At 43.6% G+C, this 20,898-nt stretch overlaps 1 protein-coding gene across 2 annotated transcripts in view; it reads left to right on the top strand.

The window, feature by feature from the left end:
- The window catches only part of CRYL1 (crystallin lambda 1), a 127,296-nt gene that overhangs the window by 32,196 nt on the left and 74,202 nt on the right, over window positions 1-20,898 (top strand). For both annotated transcript variants that reach the window (XM_017548197.2, XM_017548198.2), the window contains exon 3: window positions 12,633-12,759. In XM_017548197.2, the coding sequence (XP_017403686.1) occupies window positions 12,633-12,759 (127 nt within the window). The remainder of the gene's footprint in view (window positions 1-12,632; window positions 12,760-20,898) is intronic.

Below are 20,898 nucleotides of genomic sequence, written 5' to 3' on the forward strand. Positions count from 1 at the left end.
TCTGGCTCAGCCCTCTGCGTCTGCATAACCAGGGCCTGGAAACAGCAGCAATGTCAGTGTCGAAGCAGACAGCACGGCACAGCAGTCCAGTAAGGAACAATCCCTGGTCTGTTTATTTCCTCACTGCTCTCTGCTCTTTGCCTCCGCTGTTCTAGGATTTCTGTTGGCCGGAGATGAGGTAGACTCACCTCCTTAAACTAGTCTTACCTGATCTTCCCCGTCTGCCTGCTTCTTCCCTATCTTTAGCTCCTCGGGTTCTCAGACCTTTGGGAATAGGTGGGAGCCAAAGACCCTGCCAGAAATCCCCCTGGGAGTTCATGATAGGCTGGCACAGAGGTTTCTGAAAGAAATGTTTGCGTGTCCTTTATTCCTCAGGAGGCTGCATTATACCTGGAGTCATACTGTAGATAGAAGGCAGGCAGCACAGTATGAAAAGAAGGGAGCAGTGCAGAGGGACTCTGTGGCTCAGGGGCCGACTGTGAGCTTTGCAGTCGCATGTGTCTCAATCTTCATAGCCGGGTAACTCACCGAATCTCAGTTTCCTCATCTGGGACATGGACACTTAATAATACCTTCCTCATAAGGTGGTTTTGTTACCAAAACACCAGGCGTTCGGTCTAGGCCCTGCCGCTCACCGCAGTGAAAGCCAATGACTGAGATGAGGAGTACTGCCAAGGAAGAAGGCTTAATCGGGTGCTTCAGCCAAGGAGATGGGAGCTCAGTCTCAAATCCATCTCCCTGGCCACCGAAAATTAGGGGTTTATATAACAGCGATAGCAGGGAAGAAATGTAGTAATGTGTAGGAAAACAGGATCTAGGGAGGAGCAAGGAAGCAATCATGGTGAATGAGGGGCCTGGGGTCTCATTGCCTGGATGTGATGATCTGGTGAATTTCAGTTCTATCCTTTTTTTTGAGAGGACTGAATGTCATTTCCTGAGAAAGGAACTCAGATAAAACAAATATAAGTTTCAAGCTTTAAGACAAGAAGGATCAATTTCTATGTTTACCAAAAAAATTGGGTCGGTTTCAGTCCCCTCTTTATAGATTCCTCAACCATGGGGCATCTGGTCATCAGTCTTTCTGGCTGCTTCTGCTGGGGAGAGGCATTGTGGGTCACTCCATATTATGGATGACCTCATGGCCATCCAGGAATGAAAGGTTAATCTAATACTAAAGTTTTTCTTCTGAAACACAATCTTTCTCTTCAGTCCCCCACTTTCACCAGAGACAAATCACAGCAGGACCAATCTACCTGCAAAATAAGCTTCAGTCTGTCATATACTTGGCCTGATTACCCACACAAAATGTAACAAGAATCACTGTTCACATTGGCTGCCCTACACTGGCTTTGCTGAACCTCTCACAAGACCATTTCAATCCAAGCCCTGGGAAAACAACCAGTTCCTTCAACTGTGTCCCATTACCAAAGAAAAATATTGTTTTAACTGTATGCAAACAAACAGATTGCCATGAATTAAGAATATTCACAAATAGTTTGCAAATTCTGGATAAATTAGAGAGAGAAATATGCCTCAAATTCTGTTTACAAAAATATACTCTGCTCAATATACTTAAATGATACTTAAAGACCTTGTGTGTCTCAAAAGACAAAAATTCTTCAGACTCTGAAAAACAAAATAGAAAGAATCAGCAATATTTCAAACAAAAAAAGCCATAAAAGGTTTTCAATCTCCATTAGTTCAGTCCATGCAATCAACTCCTGCTCTGCTTCATGCTGAGTTAGCCATCTTCGTAAACACATCAGTCTTTCCACTGACACACTGAAGTTTTCTCTCATATCCAATGGCACAATCTCCAAAGTTATCAGAAACTTGCATTCAAGAATCCTTTTCATGAATTCCCCCCAAAGAAGCAAGGCCTGGACAATAGCTGATTATAAGTCACTTTTTGAGAAGAATCAACACAAAACAACAACTGTGGATGACAAAAGTCTTAGGACAGCCATAGTTAAAGACGCTGTTGACAAGGATATTTGGTTATTTCTGTAGCATACAACAATTTAACATAAAAATCATAATATTACTGACAACATACTAAGACATATCAGAACTTTAAGAAACTCATATAATCCTGGAACACATTAACAACACATCTATGTAAACATAACCCAAAGGGAGCTAAACAATGCCTCAGATTTGAAATTCTTCCTGCATTTTTTGTTTGTTTGTTTGTTTTTGAGACAGGGTCTCGCTCTGTTGCCTAGACTGGGGTGTAGTGGTGCGATCTTGGCTCACTACAATCTCTGCACCCTGAGTTCAAGCAATCCTCCCATCTAAGCCTCCAAAGTAGCTGAGACTACAGGCATGAGCCATCACACCCAGCTAAGTTTTGTATTTTTGGGGTAGAGATGTGGTTTTGCCATGTTGTCCAGGCTGATCTCTTTACTTCTGGGCACAAGCAATCCCCCCACCTTGTCTTCCCAAAGTGCTGCAATGCCTGGCTTGCATAATTCTAACATAACAAATAAGCCTAATAAGCCCAATATGCTTCTCTTGGACTTCAGGGAAACTAATATCCAAAAAAGTTGGTTTAAGGTCAGATAATTTAAAACCTGAAATTTTGCTGTTGGGAAGTCTGTCAAATATCGAAGTTTCAAGACACTTGATATCACAAAATAGGATCACGAGTTACTATACAACAATCATTCATTTGGCCAAAATTATAATACAAAAACGTTTTCTCTTGATAGAGAGGAGACTCACTTTCCTAAACAATGAGACCTAATAAAGATAGCATGTGGCCAGCTAAACTCTTTCTCCTTCCCTCTATTTTTTTTCTTCTGTGGTTTTACTGAAAAGATAAACAAAAATCTCTTATCTCTTACATGAACATTTTGTTAAAAAGAGAAAACCAAATTTTACCTTTGTATGGTATGTTATTAATTTTAATAAAACATTATAAATAAATCTATCTAATCAGTTTGACCATAAGGTGAGATTTCCATACACTTTTTATAACCTTGTATAATTTTATATTAAAGAGCAGATCAATGCTCCAAGAAAACCCTGTTGTTCCGACACATGGGCCCAGACACTGGCCTTCCATTAGGCAAGTGTGTTTTGATATTAATGTTTAATTTATAGAAATACTCTGAACTAATCTTGCCCCTCAAAATTGGCCCTTACAATCTCACACACCCATCTCTTCCTCAATAGTACCTGGGTCTAGAGGGATTGCATAGTTTTGATTTCTGGCCCTGTGTCTCATGAAAACAGTTCATTTTGAGTTTCTCCTTCTCCTGGGTCTAAAGATGAGCCTTCAACTGGTGTCAGAGCTCAGGATTTAGCAGGGGTCGGTGCCTTTTTCAGACCTAGGAGTCAAAGCTCTGTAACTTAACAGCACAGTAGAATATTTATGTTACAGGTCAGGTGCAGTGGCTCAGGCCTGTAATCCCAGCACTTTGGGAGGCTGAGGCAGGTGGGTCACCTGAAGTCAGGAGTTTGAGACTAGCCTGGCCAACAGTGAAACCCTGACTCTACTAAAAATAAAAAATTAGCCGGGCATGGTGGTGCACGCCTGTAATCACAGCTACTCGGGAGTGTGTGTTGTGTGTGTATGTGGTATGTGTGTGTGCTATGTGTAGTCTGTATATGTGGTGTGTGTAGTTGTATTTGGTGTGTGTGTAGCGTGTATGTTTGTGTGTTATGTGTAGTTGTGTGTAATGGTGTGTGTAGTTGCATGTATTAGTGTGTGTATGTGGTGTGGGTGCATGTGTGGTGTGTGTGGTGTGCATATGTGGTGTGTATAGTTCTGTGTATATGGTATGTATGTAGTGTGTGGCATGTAGCATATGTGTGGTGTGTGTGGTGTGTGTATGTGATATGTGTGTAGTGTGTATATAGTGTGTAGGTATGTATGGTGGTGTGTGTGTAGTGTATATATGGGGTGTGTGTGTGGTGTGTGTGTAGTGTGTATATTGGATATGTGTAGTTGTGTGTGTGTGGTATATGTGTAGTGTGTATGTGGGCTGTGTGTAGTTGTGTGTGTAGTTCTAGAGACAGAACCGTGACCAAAAGCATCAAAATTGTGATAGGTCCTAAGCCAAAATTATCAAAGTAAGACAACTAACTTTTTAATCTATTATTTAAAAATGGTAAATGCAAACATTAAGTTTGGAAATTCAATATGACTATGAGTAATCCTCATATTGTACTATGTATATGTGGTGTATGAGGTTGTATGTATGTGGTGTGTGTATGGTGGTGTGTGTAGTGTGTATATGTGGTGTGTGTAGTTGTGTGTATGGTGGTGTGTGTGTGTAGTGAGTATATGTGGCATGTGTAGTTGTGTGTATAATGGTGTGTGTGTAGTGTGTATATGTGGTGTGTGTAGTATGTGGTGTGTAGTTGTGTGTGGTATGTGTAGTGTGTATATGTGGTGTGTGCAGTTGTGTGTATGTGGCATGTGTGTGTAGTTATGTATATATGTGGCATGTGTGGTTGTGTGTATGGTGGTGTGTGTGTAGTTTTGTGTATATTTGGTGTGTATAGTATGTGGTGTGTGTAGTTGTGTGTATGTGGTGTGTGTGTAGTTGTGTGTATATGTGGTGTGTGTAGTGTATATGTGGTGTGTGTAGTGTGTGGTGAGTGTAGTGTGTATATGTGGTGTGTGTAGTTGTGTGTGTGGTGTGTGTATGTCGTGTGTAGGTGTGTGTATATGTGGTGTTTTGTGTATATGGTGTGTGTAGGTATGTGTGGTGTGTGTAGTGCATGTATGTGGTGTCTGTAGTTGTATGTGGTGTGTAGTGTGTATATGTGGTGTGTGCAGTTGTTTGTATGGTGGTGTGTGTATAGTTGTGTGTATATGTGGTGTGTATGTGATGTGTGTAGTTGTGTGTGGTGTGTGTGGTGTGTATATGTGATGTGTGTAGATGTGTGTATGATGGTGTGTGTGTAGTGCGTATGTGTGGTGTGTGCAGTTGTGTGTATGTGATGTGTAGTGTGTATGTGGTGTGTGTAGTGTGTGGTGTGTGTAGTGCGTATATGTGGTGTGTGTAGTTGTGTGTATGTGATGTGTGGTGTGCATATGTGGTGTGTGTAGTTGCGTGTATGGTGATGTGTGCAGTGCATATATGTGGCGTGTGTAGTTTTGTGTATGGTGGTATGTGTACAGTGTGTATATGTGGTGTGTGTAGTTGTGTGTGGTGTGTGTAGTGCATATATGTGGTGTGTGTAGTTGTGTGTATGTGGTGTGTGTGCTCATGGCTCTTGCCTCTCAGGGTCTCTATCTGACGCCCCTGGCTTCTGCAGCCCCCCCATGCCCTCTGCTGTGTCTGGCCCATTGTGGTTGGACTTCTTTAGGAATGGCACCACTTTCAGTCAACTCTTGTCAGCTCCCACTCCTCATGCTGTGTCCTCCTGGGTACCTGCGGATTCTGATCTTTCCCATGTCTCTCAGATGGTGCTGTGACATGCTTTTCATTGGCATTTTCCTTAGCCCCCGGCCTAAGTTTCAGCTTTCTCCACCTTATTCAGTCATTTACCTGACTACTTTTGCATAATTTCCTATTTTCCAAAAAATTAGCATCTTTTGTCCATTTTGTCTCCCAATAATCTTTGACCTTGTGAGCCTACACTTTTTTTTTTTTTTTTTTTTTGAGATAGGGTCTTGCTCTGATGCCCAGGCTGTAGTGCAGTGGTGTGATCTCTGCTCACTGCAACCTCTACCTCTGGGGCTCAAGTGATCCTCTCACCTCAGCCTTTTGGCCATGTTGCCCAGGCTGGTCTCAAACTCCTGAGCACAAGAGATCCACCTGCCTCAGCCTCCCAAAGTGTTGGGATTACAAATGTGAGCCACCACACCCGGCCCAGGTGTATGCTTTTAAAAAAATATTCATTTAGCCTGGTTTTATTCAGGTTTATGGAGGGAGCAGAGATAAACAGATGTGCTTTATGTTACTGTGTGTAATTCAAAGTCCACGACCTAGATTATTGCATGAATTAAATGGAATATACTAGCCAAAACGATTTTCTAACTCATTTCGTAAAATTTGCAGGCTTGTTACACCCAAAATCAACTTATTTCTAAATTCTAGTTCTCATGAAGTTTGGCCATCTTTGCCATTTTTACGTGTATAATAGTTCAGTAGCATTAAGTACGTTCACATCGTTGTGCAATCAATCTGCAGAGCTTTTTCATCTTGTAAACCTGAACTCTGTGCTGTTAAACAACTTTCCTTTCATGCCTCCCTCAGTCCCTCACATCTATCATTCTGTTTTCTGTCTCTGTGAGTTTGACTGCTCTGGGCACTTTATTTAAGTGGAGTTATATGGCATCTGTCCTTTTGTGTCTGGCTCATTTCACTTAAGCCTAATGGTAAGTAAAAGGTTCATCCTAGGCTGGGCATGGCGGCTCATGCCTGTAATCCCAGAAGTTTGGGAGGCTGAGGCTGGTGGATCACCTGAGGTCAGGAGTTCAAGACCAGCCTGGCCAACATATGGTGAAACCCCTTCTCTACTAAAAAATACAAAAATCAGTTGGACGTGGTGACACATGCCTGTAGTCCCAGCTATTTGGGAAGCTGAGGCAGAAGAATAGCTTGAAGCCAAGAGGTGGAGGTTGCAGTGAGCCAACATTGTGCCACGGCACTCCAGCCTGGGTGACAGAGCGAGACTCTGTAGAAAGAAAGAAAAAGAAAAAAAGAAGGAAGGAAGGGAGGGAGGGAGGGAAGGAAGGAAGGAAGGAAGGAAGGAAGGAAGGAAGGGAGGGAGGGAGGGAGGGAGGGAGGGAAAAGAACAAAGAAAAGAAAGAGGGAGGGAGGAAGGAAGGAAGGAAGGAAGGTAGGTTGGTTCATCAACATTGTGGCATATGACAGGACTTCCTTCCCTTGTGGGCCGAGTAAGATTCCACTGCAGGTGTGAAACCCTGTTTTGTTACCCTCTCCATCTACGGGTGGACTTTGGGTTGCCTGCCTCTGTGTTCTGCTGTTGACAACACTGCATGAGCATGACTGTGCAAATCTCTTGGAGATCCTCCCTCAGTCCTTTTGGATGTGCACGCAGCAGTGGGGTTCCTGGATCGTATGGTGGTTCTATTTTTAACTTTTTGAGTTACCACCATGCGTTTTCCACTGTAGCTGTGCCATTTCCACATTCCCATCGTCAGTGCACAGAGGTTTCAATTTCTTCAATCCTTTCAAAAAATAAATACATGCTCCTTCTGAGTACACTTCAAAAAAAGAAACATAAAAACATTAAAACCACCCATACCCTATTCCTACCGTGAGAACTGTTAACATTTCCTTTTCTCTAATTTTAAGTAAAAATTCAGCATGGCTGGTTGGGAGCCAGTATTTTAAGTCCTAGTGTTAGGCTGACCTCTAGAGGTAGATCTGGCACATTGCAGCCTTCTACTGGTGCCTCTAATCTGACATTAAGGGTGGCAATGCCACAGCCTGGCATATGTGAGGCTTTTGAAAACCCTGGCTGATTGGCATATCTTTTCTAGGTGTTTATGTACGTCTTCTACAAAGCTTGAAGCAGGAGTTCTTCCAAAAGAATAAAAAATATTGGAATTAATCTAACTGGGACAAAACGTTGTCAAAAGGTTGGGTTTGATTCGTCATGTGGATTTGTTGAGCTCCGTCTGCAGGTGTCTGGAAGCTCCTCCGTAGCTTTCACTGGATGTCCCTCGGGACCACGCAGCAGGGTCCTGAAGTTTGCAGTTGGCTGATGGGTTAATGCGTGACCACACAGGTCTCTCCCTCGCGCCCAGGTTCTCTGTCCTACCTGTGTGTGCTGCCCAGGGAGGAAGGGCCTGGGGCAGAACCCCCACTGCACGTTCTGAGTCCGCTCTGCAAGAGGCCGGTGGTTGTGGCATTTCCTGCCACTGCTTGCTGTCTCCCGGGGACCTTCTCCTTCTGGGGTGGTCCCTGGAGGATCCAGAAACAAGAGACTCCTGTTCTCCCATTATCTGTCTCATCTCACTCAGTACTTTTGGGGAAAAAAGGTGAAAAGTTTGCTTTGGATTAGTGGAAAGGTTTGAAGACACACAGCTGGCCTAATAAGCTTGGAGCAGGTGCTTCGAGCACATCAGGCGCTCAGACATAATTTCCTAAAGGATGCAAGGGTTGCAGGCCTTGGCATCCAGAGGCCCTGTGTGTTCAGTGGGAGGATGCTTGTGTGAGGCTGGGGTGGTGGTGCTAAGGGAATCATTTAGGTTTTGTTTACTTAAAAAGTAGTTAGTTCTGGAGAGTGGAGATATGAGGATGTTTATTATTCTTTCTATATTTAATATTTCTTAAATTATGAAAAGGAAATAGTCTTAGAAAAGCAACGGGCTCTGTATTAAACATCTCACTTATTTCTCTGTAACACCAGAAACTTATAATTCAGCTGAAGTGAGTTTTTGTTTGGTAGCTACAAATAGCTCTTGTGCCATAGAAATGCTTTTCCTCCGGTTGTATTCGTGGGCAGTGTGGTTGTCTTTTACCAGTGTTGACTCCTAGGCTTAGCCACTGCTGCAGGTCAAACTTATATCAATCATATAGTTCAAAACTGGACACTTCAAATGTGCTGTAATCTCCAAAATAGGCCCTTTCAGGCCATAAAGGACAGGGTACTCTGACTCCTGCTCTCGATGAGGGCTGATTGTGACACCAGGCGAGGGGGGAAGGGACACAGGGCGCCATCTCTGCAGCTGCATCTTTGTCCAGAAACAGACATTGTTCAGGGGACACCTGAGCCTCTGGCAGCTCACGGCAGTTATAGGGTGGCTGGGTCTTTTCTAAAGTCCTGCATTTTTATGGCCTACAGTCATGGTGTCTCCACTACTGGCTGTGTTTCTGTTGCTCCTTCCTGCCCTCAGCCAGTCTGCCCACCGTGGAAGTTTGCGTTTCTTTCTCTCTCTCTCTCTCTTTTTTTTTTGAGACAGAGTTTCACTCTGTCACCCAGGCTGGAGTGCAGTGGTACGACCTCGGCTCACTGAAACCTCCACCTCCCGGGTTCAAGTGATTCTCCTGCCTCAGCCTCCCAAGTAGCTGGGATTACAGGGGTGTGGCACCACACCTGGCTAATTTTTGTATTTTTAGTAGAGACAGGGTTTCACCATGTTGGCCAGGATGGTCTCAAACTCCTGAGCTCAGGTGATCCGCCTGCCTTGGCCTCCCTACCTACTGGGATTACAGCTGTGAGCCACCGCGCCTGGCCTGGGGTCTGCTTTTCTAACCGCCCTGGGAATTTGTAACCAGAGAGCAATCCTCAAAGTCTCGGAGCTCCAATTCTTACTACCTGTGTCACCTGAAAACCCCCCGAACCAAGAATTCAGACTGGCTCCTTGGTTGGTAGCACCCTCGAGTGCCTGCCAGGAGCAAATTGCTTATCATCTCCAGAACAACATACCTGCAACCACAGTTAGATGTCCAGATCTTTGGCACAACTTTGGATGAGCCAGAACCTTATATGGCAAAAGGGACGTTGCAGATGTGACTGAATTGAGAATGGCAAGATGGGGAGATTATCCTGGAGTGCTGGCTTGGCCTGGTGTAACCGCATGGGTCCTTAGAGGGATAAAGGACGTAGGAGTCAAGGAAGGAGACATGATGACAGCAACAGGTGGGGCGGGGGTGGCTGGCTATGGAGGGGGAAGGAGCCATGAGCCTCGGATGCAGGTAGCCTCTAGAGGCTGGGACAGGCCAGGCACGCGTTCTCCTCGAAGCCTCCAGAAGGAGTGTGTTCCCTGCCGACACTTTGATGTTAGTCTACTTGGGATTTCTGACCTCCAGAACTGTAAGATAATACATTTGTATTGTTTAGTCCACTGTTTGTGATAATTTGTTACAGTAGCAATAAGATATTAATGCTACTGCTTTGTCGAGATAAATTTACGTGTCATGCAACTGACTCATTTGACACGTCCAATTCAGTGGTTTTATAGTATGTTTACAGAGTTGTGTAACTAAACATTTTCAAAGATGGATCAAAACACACTACACAGTGAAAGACAAACGATCTTTAGATCACATGGTGCCCTCTTTTCCTGGATAATGCCGTGTACGAGGCACCGTCTGCATTCAGGGCGGTCTGCTGGGTGCTGCTGACAGAATCACAGGACCCCGTAGGACCCTTGTACATCTGCGTTTCCTTTTTATCTTAATAGACAAACGTTTTCTCATAGCCCTTTTTGTTACATTTCCCTCCACGATGTTTCAAATATTTATTTGCTGCCACTTACCTTGAACCAGTTCTCTTTTGATTTTAGCTATCGACCTTCGAAATCTTAAATTTCTAATCTGTTGCTAAGACACCTCATAGTATCCTATGCAACTAATAAACTTCTAAATGAACGGCCACGACTCATATTTCGTTTTGTGTATTTTTCACTAACTAGCTTGTTTTTGTTTTTTGCTTGCTTCTTTGTTTTTTGAGACAGGATCTCGCTCCGTCTCCCAGGTTGGAGTGCAGTGGCTCAATCATGGCTCACTGCAACCTCCATCTCCTGGGCTCAAGTGATTCTCCCACCTCAGCCTCCCGAGTAGCTGGGACTACAGGTGTGCACCACCATGCCCTGCTACTTTTTGCATTTTTTGTAGAGATGAGGTTTCACCATGTTGACCAGGCTGGTCTCAAACTCCTGTCCTCAAGTGACCCACCTGCCTCGGCCTCCCAAAGTGTTGGAATTACAGGCACGAGCCACTGTGCCTCGCCTCACTAACTTTATAAGCCTCCAATTTAAGGAATTTGTTCTATATGAAGCTTTGAAAATGCCTGCTCACCGGGGATGGTGGTCCATGATATTTGATACCAACACTGAGTTGTTCTGTGGGTGATGAGATCGAGCAGGAATCTGTATGTTCGTCCTTATAATCCTCCAAAATAAGATATCTGTTTTCTGGCCCTATTTTAAGGTAGGTAGATTTTTTTTTAAGCTGATATACTACAAATCTTCCAAATTACTTACACAAGAAAAAAAATCTCAAGCATTCTCTCCTTCTTTTAAAAAAATTTAGGGCCAGGCACTGTGTGGCTCACACCTATAATCCCAGCACTTTGGGAAGCCAAGGCAGGAGGATCACTTGAACCCAGGAGTTAAGACCAGCCTGGGCAACATGGTGAAGCACCGTCTCTACCAAAAAGTCCAAAATGTAGGCATGGTGGTGCGCATGTGTAGTTCTTGCTACGTGGGAGGCTGAGGTGGGAGGATCACTTGATTCTGGTAGGTTGAGGGTGTGGTGGGTTATGACTGTGCCACTGCACTCCAGCCTCAGCGACAGAGCAGGACCCTGTCTCAAAAAAAAAAAAAAAAAATTAACCCCCAAAGCCAAAATATATTAAGAATTTTAAGATGCTGACAGCAGAGCGGTAAACTCAGCACAGGCCCTTCTGAGCCTGGTGGCCCAGGTGACCTCACAGCTCGCATGCCACGAAGCCGACTCTGTTGTAAGGTACCTTCTTTCAATCCTTCCACCCCAGCGGCCTGACCCAAGGACAAGGTTTAAGAACCACTGTTTTCAAATTCCCTGACCCCTGCCATGGGGCTTGTTTCATATAAAAAAAAAAAATTAAAATTTTAAGTTGTGGTAAAGTGTATGTAATACAACTTGTCTTAATGTTTTAAGTGTATTAAGTATATTTAGATTGTCTTGCAACCCTCACCTTCATTCATCTCCAGAACATTTTCATCTTCTCAAATTGAAACTCTGTACTCATTAAACCTTAACTTCCCATTCCTCAACCCCCAGCTCCAGGCAGCTACCAACATTCTAGTTCTGTCTCTATTAGTATTTTTTTGAGACAGAGTCTTGCTCTGTCATGCAGTGGCGTGACCTTGGTTCACTGCAACCTCTGCTGCCCAAGTTCAAGTGATTCTCCTGCCTCAGTCTCCCAAGTAGCTGGGATTACAGGTGCCCACCACTACACCCAGCTATTTTTTTGTATTTTTAGTAGAGTTAGGGTTTCACCATGTTAACCAGGCTAGTCTCGAACTCCTGACCTCAAGGCATCCATCCACCTCAGCCTCCCAAAGTGCTGGTATTACAGGTGTGAGCCACCGCACCTGGCCTGCCTCTATTATTTTGACTGCTCTAGATACCTCTTGTGAGTGGAATCACACAGTAATTTTCCTTTTGTGACTGCTTATTTCACTCAGCACAATGTCCTCAAGGTTCATCCATATCGTAGCATGTACCAGAATTTCCTTCCTCTTTAATGCTGAATAATTTCCATTGTGTGTATGTACCGTATTTTGCTTATCTACTTGTCTACTGATGGAGACTTAGGTTGCTTCTCCCTCTTGGCTATTGCTAATAATGCTGTTGTGCACATGGGTGTACAAAAATCTCTTGGAGACCCTGCTTTCCATTATTTTGGGTTTATACCTAGAAGTGGAATTGCTGGAGCATGCTGTAAGTCTGTTTTGGGGAACTGCCATGTCTGTTTTCCATGGTGGTGGCACCATTTTACAGCCTCACTAACAGTGCACAAAGGTTCCAGTTTCTCCACAGCCTTGCCAACAATTGCTAGTTTCTGTTTTAGGTAGTCACCACACTAATGGGTGTGAGGTGCTATCTCGTGGTTCCGCTTTGCATTTCCCTGATGATTCCTGATGCTGAGCTTTATTTGTTTTTAAATGTGGTCTTGAATGCCCACAGTGATCCTTCTCCCTGCCTTTCCAGGAAGGAGATGAAGTTGCTGGAACAGGCAGGCTCTCTGAAAGGCTCCCTGAGTGTGGAAGAGCAGCTGTCACTCATCAGTGGTTGTCCCAGTATCCAAGAAGCAGTAGAGGGCGCCATGCACATTCAGGTGAGTGAAGGATGCTGGCGCCGCCTCTGTGGGGCCTGAGACGTTTTCATGCAGCTTCTCCAGAGGAACGGGGCAGGATACAGCAGTGGCAGGTGTGGGCATTTTGCATCTTCAATGGCAGGATTTTGTTTTATGTGATAGGAAGTGTGGTCCTCAGAACACCCTCTATACTGGTTTCTCATCAAACTACTGTGACAATGTTCTGTTTTAGGAGGCCAGTGCCTTATCCACAAGACCATTAGGGCTTCTGGTGACAATGTTGTATTTTAGAGGCATTTATTTTGTTTTATTATCTTATCAAATGAGAGATTATTCTTGTTCTCATATGTAATTGAGCAAAAGCTTAAATCGTCAAAAAGAAAACCTTTTACTTAGGTGTAGACTTTCCGACAACTTTACTTTAGAAAAGAGAAATCCTCATGGGTGCTGTCTGCACAGCAGGATGAGCCTGGAGAGGTGAGTGGTCCCTCCAGGTGGAGCTGGGAGCAGCTCTCGGGGCTTGGCCCTTTCCAGACACCCACACACAGGCCCTGTCTTGTTGAAGAATCCCAAGACATATCCTTGTCTTTTCAAAGCCTGCACTTACTGCTATAATGTTTCTGCAAATTTACCTAAAACGAAAAGAGTCATTATTCCCAGTACCGCTCCTTGATATTTTGTGTTCTGAGATTTGCACATTTCACGTTGTTACTCCGTTGATATCATAGCCAAGAATTTGGAAGCAAGCGGAAAAGGCCGTGCGTGTTCTCTGGTCAGTTGATGCTCTAAGATTTGGGTCAAATACAGAAGATGGAGGTTTTAGGTCTCTATGACTCTAAGATTTCTTAAAATGGTTAAATTCCTCAATTTGCTAAAAATTCATTTAACAAATGTGTGTCACAACAGAACACAAGGAGAGGACTGTTTTTCAACTTCTTATCTCTTTCTAATATATTATCCTCTGTCTCTTGATATGGTGAAGTTTGTATGAAGTTGTAGGGTCTTTAAAGGGACCAGAGGGCTCCTAATGAGTTTCCAGGGCCACCTGTTTCAACCCTTACTCAGTTGTGGATGCTGTAAGAGGACTTGCTTCTGAAGAGCACAGATGCTCTCCAGGCCTGGTCTTGGCAGAGAAGCTTCTTTCACATGAATTTAGGTTTTTTTTTTTTTTTTTTTTTGAGATAGAGTCTTGCTCTGTCACCCAGCCTGGAGTGCAGTGGTGCGATCTTGGCTCATTGCAACCTCTGCCTCTTGGGTTCAAGTGATTCTTGTGCCTCAGCCTCCCAAGTAGCTTGGATTACAGGCATGAGCCACTGCGCCCGACCATGAGTTTAGTTTTTAAGGAAAGTATTTAGTTACATAATGTGATTGAAATATGAATAAGTGATCTATTTCTATAATTTCTACTTTCACATTTCCCAGAATGCCTTTGTTCAAACTCTGGGCTGATATCTCTAACTTCAGCGTGTTTGTGTGTGTGATTACAATCACCTTTAGTCCCTCTAAACAGAGTTCCCACCCCGTGTTACCTTTGCTGCTTGGAGATGTTTGCTATGCAGAGCTTTTTGAATCCATCGACAATGTTGGCACTGCAAATTTATCCCCAGTGTCAAAGACTAATTCTGAAACATTTAGGTGCTTTTCCCTGTTGTAATAATATACTTGTGATTCCGTAGTATGGCAACTGGCTGTTTTATTTATCTTTTTTTTTCTTTTTGTGCCTGTTTCTTCATTCCTTCAACTTTTTTTTCTTTTAAAGAATCTTTCTAGAGCTAATTTATAAATTTCCTAGCAGTAGCAATTGTAAAGTCAATCCCCAGGAATAATTCATCTATCCATGTTAAATTTCTTTGTCTCCCTATCCAATTTTTTTGATAGTTTATCATATGATTTCTGTGAACATCTAAAACTACACGAATCGAATTAGTTCTGGTGAATGTGTCTTCCTCAAATAGTGTATTGTTTTTTATAAAGTGGTGAGCCCTCTGTAGTATGAGAACATTATAATAGCCTTGGGTAATAAGGCAAGTTTTTCTGTTAAAGAGTAGTTTGGTGGGAATATGTGAATTTCAAAGGTATGTAAGTGCTTACATGGTACTTGGCACATAGAAAATGGTAATTATTTTACATCATGACCATTTATAACAATTTTGGTAATAAAGAATCATGTGGGGCAGTATATGGTGTTCTGTTCATGGCTGGCACTACTGAAAACTGCTCTTTAACTACAGTCGATCTTTATTTTATAGATTAAATGAGTGTATTTACATGACATGACATGTCGAGCCACATCTGTTATGCAGAACACAGAGCTAGGCAGGATGAGGAGAGAAAACTAGAGAAGGACGATGTAAACCAGGAGGTTTAATTCCTTTGAGAGTTTATATTCTTCAGAAATTGTTGTACCTCCAGTACCAGAGGGAGGAATGGGTAGGGATAGCTCTGCCTGGGAGGCTTCGGGAAGTTTTAATGCAGGCAGGATTTGAGCTTGTCTTGACCTGTGACAAGTGAATTTTGGGGGTGGGGGTGGGAGGACTGTGTCTCAGGAAGAGATGAACAAGATGCGAAGTCCCTTTGAGGGTGCTCGTAAGGCCACATTACGGATCCACTGGAGAGGTGGGAAAGGCTGGCCTAAGGTGGAAACTAAGTCGTCACGCTATGAATGCCATCCTGAAGAATTACTTAGGTGAACTGAGTAATTATGTAGTGCTTAGAGGCATACATGAAGAGAAGCGCTATTTAAGTGTTTCTTTAAAGAAATAAAGATGAAGGCTGTAATCCCAGCACTCTGGGAGGCTGAGGTAGGTGGATTGCTGGAGCTCAGGAGTTTGAGACTAGCCTGGCCAACATGGTGAAACCCTATCTCTGCTGAAAATATAAAAACTTAGCCGGGTATGGTGGCATGTGCCTGTAGTTCCAGCTACTTGGGAAGTTGAGGTGGGAGGATTGCCTGAGTCTGGGAGGTGAAGGTTGCAGTGAGCCGAGATCTGGCCACTGCACTCCAGACTGGGTAACTGGAGTGAGACTCCATCTCGCAACAAAACCAAACAAAACAGATTATGAGGCCTGAGGAAAAAATGATTATAAAACAGTAAAGAACTAGAGGGTTTGGATTTCAATCTGTGTCTTGATTAGAATCCTGCAAGAAAGGTATTCAGTGGGACAATGAAATGATTCAGACGGAAGGATGAGTAGGAAAAAAAAAATCAGCAGTTCATTTTTGCCAGTTGACTGATTTTCTTGGGCATGTTTACACGTTTCTTTCTTTCTTTCCCTCTTTCTTTTCTTTTCTTTTCTTTTCTTTCTTTTTGAGATGGAGTCTGGCTCTTTCATCCAGGATGGAGTGCAATGGCATGATCTTGGCTCACTGCACCCTCCACCTCCCGGATTTAAGGCATTGTCAGGCCTCAGCCTCTGGAGTAGCTGGGATTACAGGCATGTGCCACCACACCTGGCTAATTTTTTGTGTATATATTTTTTAATAGAGATGGGATTTTACCATGTTGGCCTGGCTGTTCTTTAACTCCTGACTTCAAGTGATCCACCTGCCTCTGCCCCCGCAAAGTCCTGGGATTATAGGCTTGAGTCACTGTGCCCAGCCTACACATTTCTTTATATGATGTAGAGAAAATTTAATCCTCTGAATTTGAAAACTAGTGCGTAGGCTGGGCATGGTGGTGACCCACGCCTGTAATCCCAGCATTTTGGGAGGCCAAGGTGGGCAGACTGCCTGAGTTCAGTAGTTCAAGACCAGCCTCGGCAACAGGGCAAAACCCCATCTCTACTAAAAACACAAAAAAATTAGCCACACGTAGTGGTGCATGCCTGTAATTCCAGCTACTCGAGAGGTTGAGGCATGAGAATCACTTGAACCCAGGAGGTGGAGGTTGCAGTGAGCCAAGATCATGTCATTGCACTCCAGCCTGGGCGACAGAGTGAGACCTTGTCTCAAAAACAACAACAAAACCTAGTGCATATTAGTGTCTCAGGTTTACCAAACAAACAAGTACATGAAACCCCCAAAGTGAAACCTACCTAATGCTGCACCATATGTTTGTTAAAGTACATTAGTGTTGCTAACAAAATGTCATGTTAAACATGTATCTTACAGAACTAAGCATCTCTATGTTGTAAAGAAAGTTTAGGACAATCCTGTTTAGGTCCATTATTCGAAAAATACTTACGATTTTTGTGTCTTTATATTTTTCCACTTCTCCTGTTTATTTTCTCTCTCTCTAATGCATTTGAGATTATACTGTAAATAGAATTTTGTATCAAGGTTTTTATTTAAAACTTAGAACATTTCCTGCTGTGTGATTTGCTCAGGGGTAGATCAGATAGAAGACATATATATGTGTATGTGTGTGTGTGTGTGTGTGTGTGTGTGTGTGTGTGTGTATATACATATATTTTTATTTTTTATTTTTTTTGAGACAGAGTCTCGCTCTGTCACCCAGGCTGGAGTGCAGTGGCACGATCTTGGCTCACTGCAACCTCCACCTCCCAATTAGTTACGATTACAGGCATGTGCACCACCACGCCTGGCTGATTTTTGTATTTTTAGTAGAGATGGGGTTTCACCATGTTGGCCAGGCTGGTCTCGAACTCCTGGCCTAAAGTGAGACATATGATTTTTAGACTTGAAAAACTGTGATATCCACCATTTGATGGCAAACCTGAAAGAAGCTTCCCTCTAAGAATGGCATTAGAGTTGAGGTTTCCAAAGTCCATGGCCTTTCCCAGGCTGCAACCACTAACCTGCCCGTGGTGCCGCCGCATCTCGGGGTCCACAGACTTCTTGCCCACAGAAACCTCTTAGCAGCTCTCACAGCTCCTTTTCCTGATTTATACAAAAAAGGTTTTCAGTGTAGAAAAATCAATCTAGGCTACTCATACAGTTTTCTTTAAAAAAGAAAAATTAATTGCTGTATCTGAATTGTACATATTTGGGATGCATGTGAGATTGATTCATGTGTTCAGTGTCTCATGGTCAAATCCCAGTGTATTAGGATACCCAGAACCTCACATGTTTATCTTTTATTTTGCTGGGAACATTATAAATCTTCTAGCTATTCTGTAATACATAATAAATTATTAACTCTAATTTTTATACTGTACTATTGAATGCTAGAACTTATTCCTTCTATCTAACTGTATTTTGTACTCATTAACCAGCTTCTCTTCATCCCTCCTTCCCATTCCTGGCCACTGCCGGCCACGGGGGTCCACCATTCTGCTCTCTACCTCCGTGAGACCCGCTGCTTTGGCTCCCATACGTAAGTGAGAACACGGGATCTTCGTCTTTCTGCGCCTGGCTTATTTCACTTAATACAACGATCTCCAATGTCGTCTCTGTTGCTTCAGTTTTCATGTAAAATATGTTGCCGTGGTTTTCTTATAAAAACAAAATTATTATTACTTTAGGGAATTGTTCAAAAGCAGGTGGCAGAGCTTGAGGATACGCATGCTCATGCACACACAGACACACACACAGACAGACACACACACACACACACACACACACACACACACACACACACACCCCCTGCCTGCCACAAATGCTTCTACTAAAAACAATCCCGCTGTCGGATCCGCCCAGCCAGATGGGGGGAAGCCCAGCAATGTGAGTGCCGTTTTCCCTAGTGGATTGTCTTCTACCCCAAACCCAGAGGGCGGGAGGCTGGGTCAGGACGTTTCCTAATAACTCTGCTGAAATGTGGGAGCATGCAAGAAAGAAACCTGAATTTCTAGAACTTAGTGCAATTTTGAAATCAAATCTTGCCTGGCAAGAAAATCTACTGTGCTGGAAAAATAAGGTTATTCTGAAAAGCCGGTCTCAAGCCTTGACTTTTAAAGCACATTAAGGCTCATTAGCCACTATATAGAGGCCTTATCTAATCTCTGGTCTCTGGAACTTAAAACTGAAGATCACAGTAGCTGGTGGGAGCCGTGGGAATGTTTAAAGAGTTATGAAGTTTAAATGGGGTTTCCTTACACAAAGTCAGAACAATAGCTGAAATTGAGAAGTAAAATTGATATTGTCTATGTAGGTGATCAGAATTTGCATTTCAACTATACCTTTAAAATGGAGAGAATGCTAGTCATTTTGAAAAGGACCTTCAGACCCTGTTAGTAATTATAGGAGGTAGTGTTCTTCTGGAAATTTATTCGTTTTCTCTGAGGATAGAAGCTTGTTAGACTTTCAGTCTCAGTTGACTAAGACTCAGAATATTCCTCCTTTTGGTAGGGATGGCCGGGGAGTGGGAGGTTCAGGCAGCACTGGGCACATGGGATGGCCAGCCCTAAGAATATTCGGGAATGTGCAAGGAAACTGGAGTTACGCTTTTCCTGTTGTATGTGTTTTTTCTTTTTCTTTTTGAGATGGAGTCTCACTCTGTCACCCAGGTTGGAGTGTAGTGGCATGATCTTGGTTCACTGCAACCTCTACCTCCTGGGTGAAAGCAGTTCTCCTACCTCAGCCTCCTAAGTAGCTGGAATTATAGGCGTGCACCACCACACCAGGCTAAGTTTTGTATTTTTAGTAGAGATGGGGTTTCATCATGTTGGTCTGGCTGGTCTTGAACTCCAGACCTCAGGTGATCCACCCACTTTGGCCTCTCAAAGTGCTGAGATTGTAGGAGTGAGCCACTGCGTCTGGCCATGCTTGTTTTTTTTTCTTTAAAAATTGTAAAATCAGGTTTACTAAGGTATAATTTCAATACAAGAAAATTCACTTGTTTCAGCGTTCAGTGCTGTGTCTGACAGATGTATGTGGTCACGTATGAAACCAGCATCACAGTCGGGCTTCAGAGCACAGAGCTCACCTCTTCCCGCCCTTCCCCGTGCCTTGCCCACCACGGATCTGGTTTTTGTCCCTAGAGTTTTGTCTTCTCCAGAAGGTTACGTAAAATGGAATCACACATGATGCAGCCTTTTCAGTTTGGCTTCTTTCACAGAGTAAAATGAATTCGACGTTGTCTGTGTGGTTGCGGTTATTGGTAATTTGTTGCGGAGTGCTATGACATTGCTAAGGCGCATGGGACTCCGGGTGGACTGGGGCAAGCCCACCTCACGCACTCACGAGATCATCTGGAAGCACGAGGCTTCAGTTTTCACTTGCGAAGTGTGAAAACACTCTGTCCTAATGTTCTACTAGGTTCTTACCACAGCCCTTACTTTTCAGATGGCTTGCTCTTGCCTTATTCAAATAGCATTCTTACAGAACGAGGTATGAGTCTTATTTCTGTGATGCTGTATTTTTATTTGCTTGGCTTTTTTGGTAGTACATGTAGCTTCAAAGGTATAATATGAGCAAGGAATGAAAAATGTTATAAGGCCAAGTGTGGTGACTCAAGCCTGTAATCCCAGCACTCTGAGAGGCTGAAGTGGGTGGATCACTAGAGGTCAGGAGTTCAAGACCACCTTGACCAATATGATGAAACCCCATCTTTACACAAAAAAAGAAAAAATTAGCCAGGTGTGGTGGCGTGCGCCTGTTGTCCCAGCTACTTGGGAGGCTGAGGCAGGAGAATTGCTTGAACCCAGGAGGCAGAGGTTGAGCTGGTATCTCATCACTGCACTGCAGCCTGGGCGAAAGAGTGAGACTCCATCTCAAAAAAAAAAAGTTGTACGTTCAAGAGACAGGCGAATTTTTCTCTTAATCTGTAGTTATATTTTTAGCTTCTTCTATGACCAAATAGGACTTGAGAAAATGCTAAGTCAAAACATAAGATGGACACTAAAATAAAGTCTTAGAAGGGGAGGGCATCCTCATGGCATTCAGTCTGTCTGCAGGTGAGGACTAAACATGGCCAGCCGCGTGGGCCCCCACAGCATCCAGGAAAGGCAGGTGTTGGCATGGCTTGCACTGGCAGGCCCTGCAGTGATGGACGAGGCCGTGACCTGCCTGTGTCTCAGACATCGTGGGACCTGCGAGAGCATTGGGAAGAGACTCCACGGTGATTTGTTCTCTTCGGCCTCTACCTCGTGGGGTGGAGTATGAAGTCACATGTGCTGGAGTAGAATGTTAGAAGGCAACAGGAAGCCTGGCGCAAGGTCAGCAGTAGCCTGAATTTCAACTTAGGGCATTTTGGCTTTTTCCCCTTCACAGCCACCTGCCAATGGAACGTGGTAATTTTTTTTTTTTTTTTTTTTTTGAGA

This window comes from Cebus imitator, unplaced genomic scaffold (assembly GCF_001604975.1).
Source record: "Cebus imitator isolate Cc_AM_T3 unplaced genomic scaffold, Cebus_imitator-1.0 Scaffold204, whole genome shotgun sequence".
Lineage (NCBI taxonomy): Eukaryota > Metazoa > Chordata > Mammalia > Primates > Cebidae > Cebus > Cebus imitator.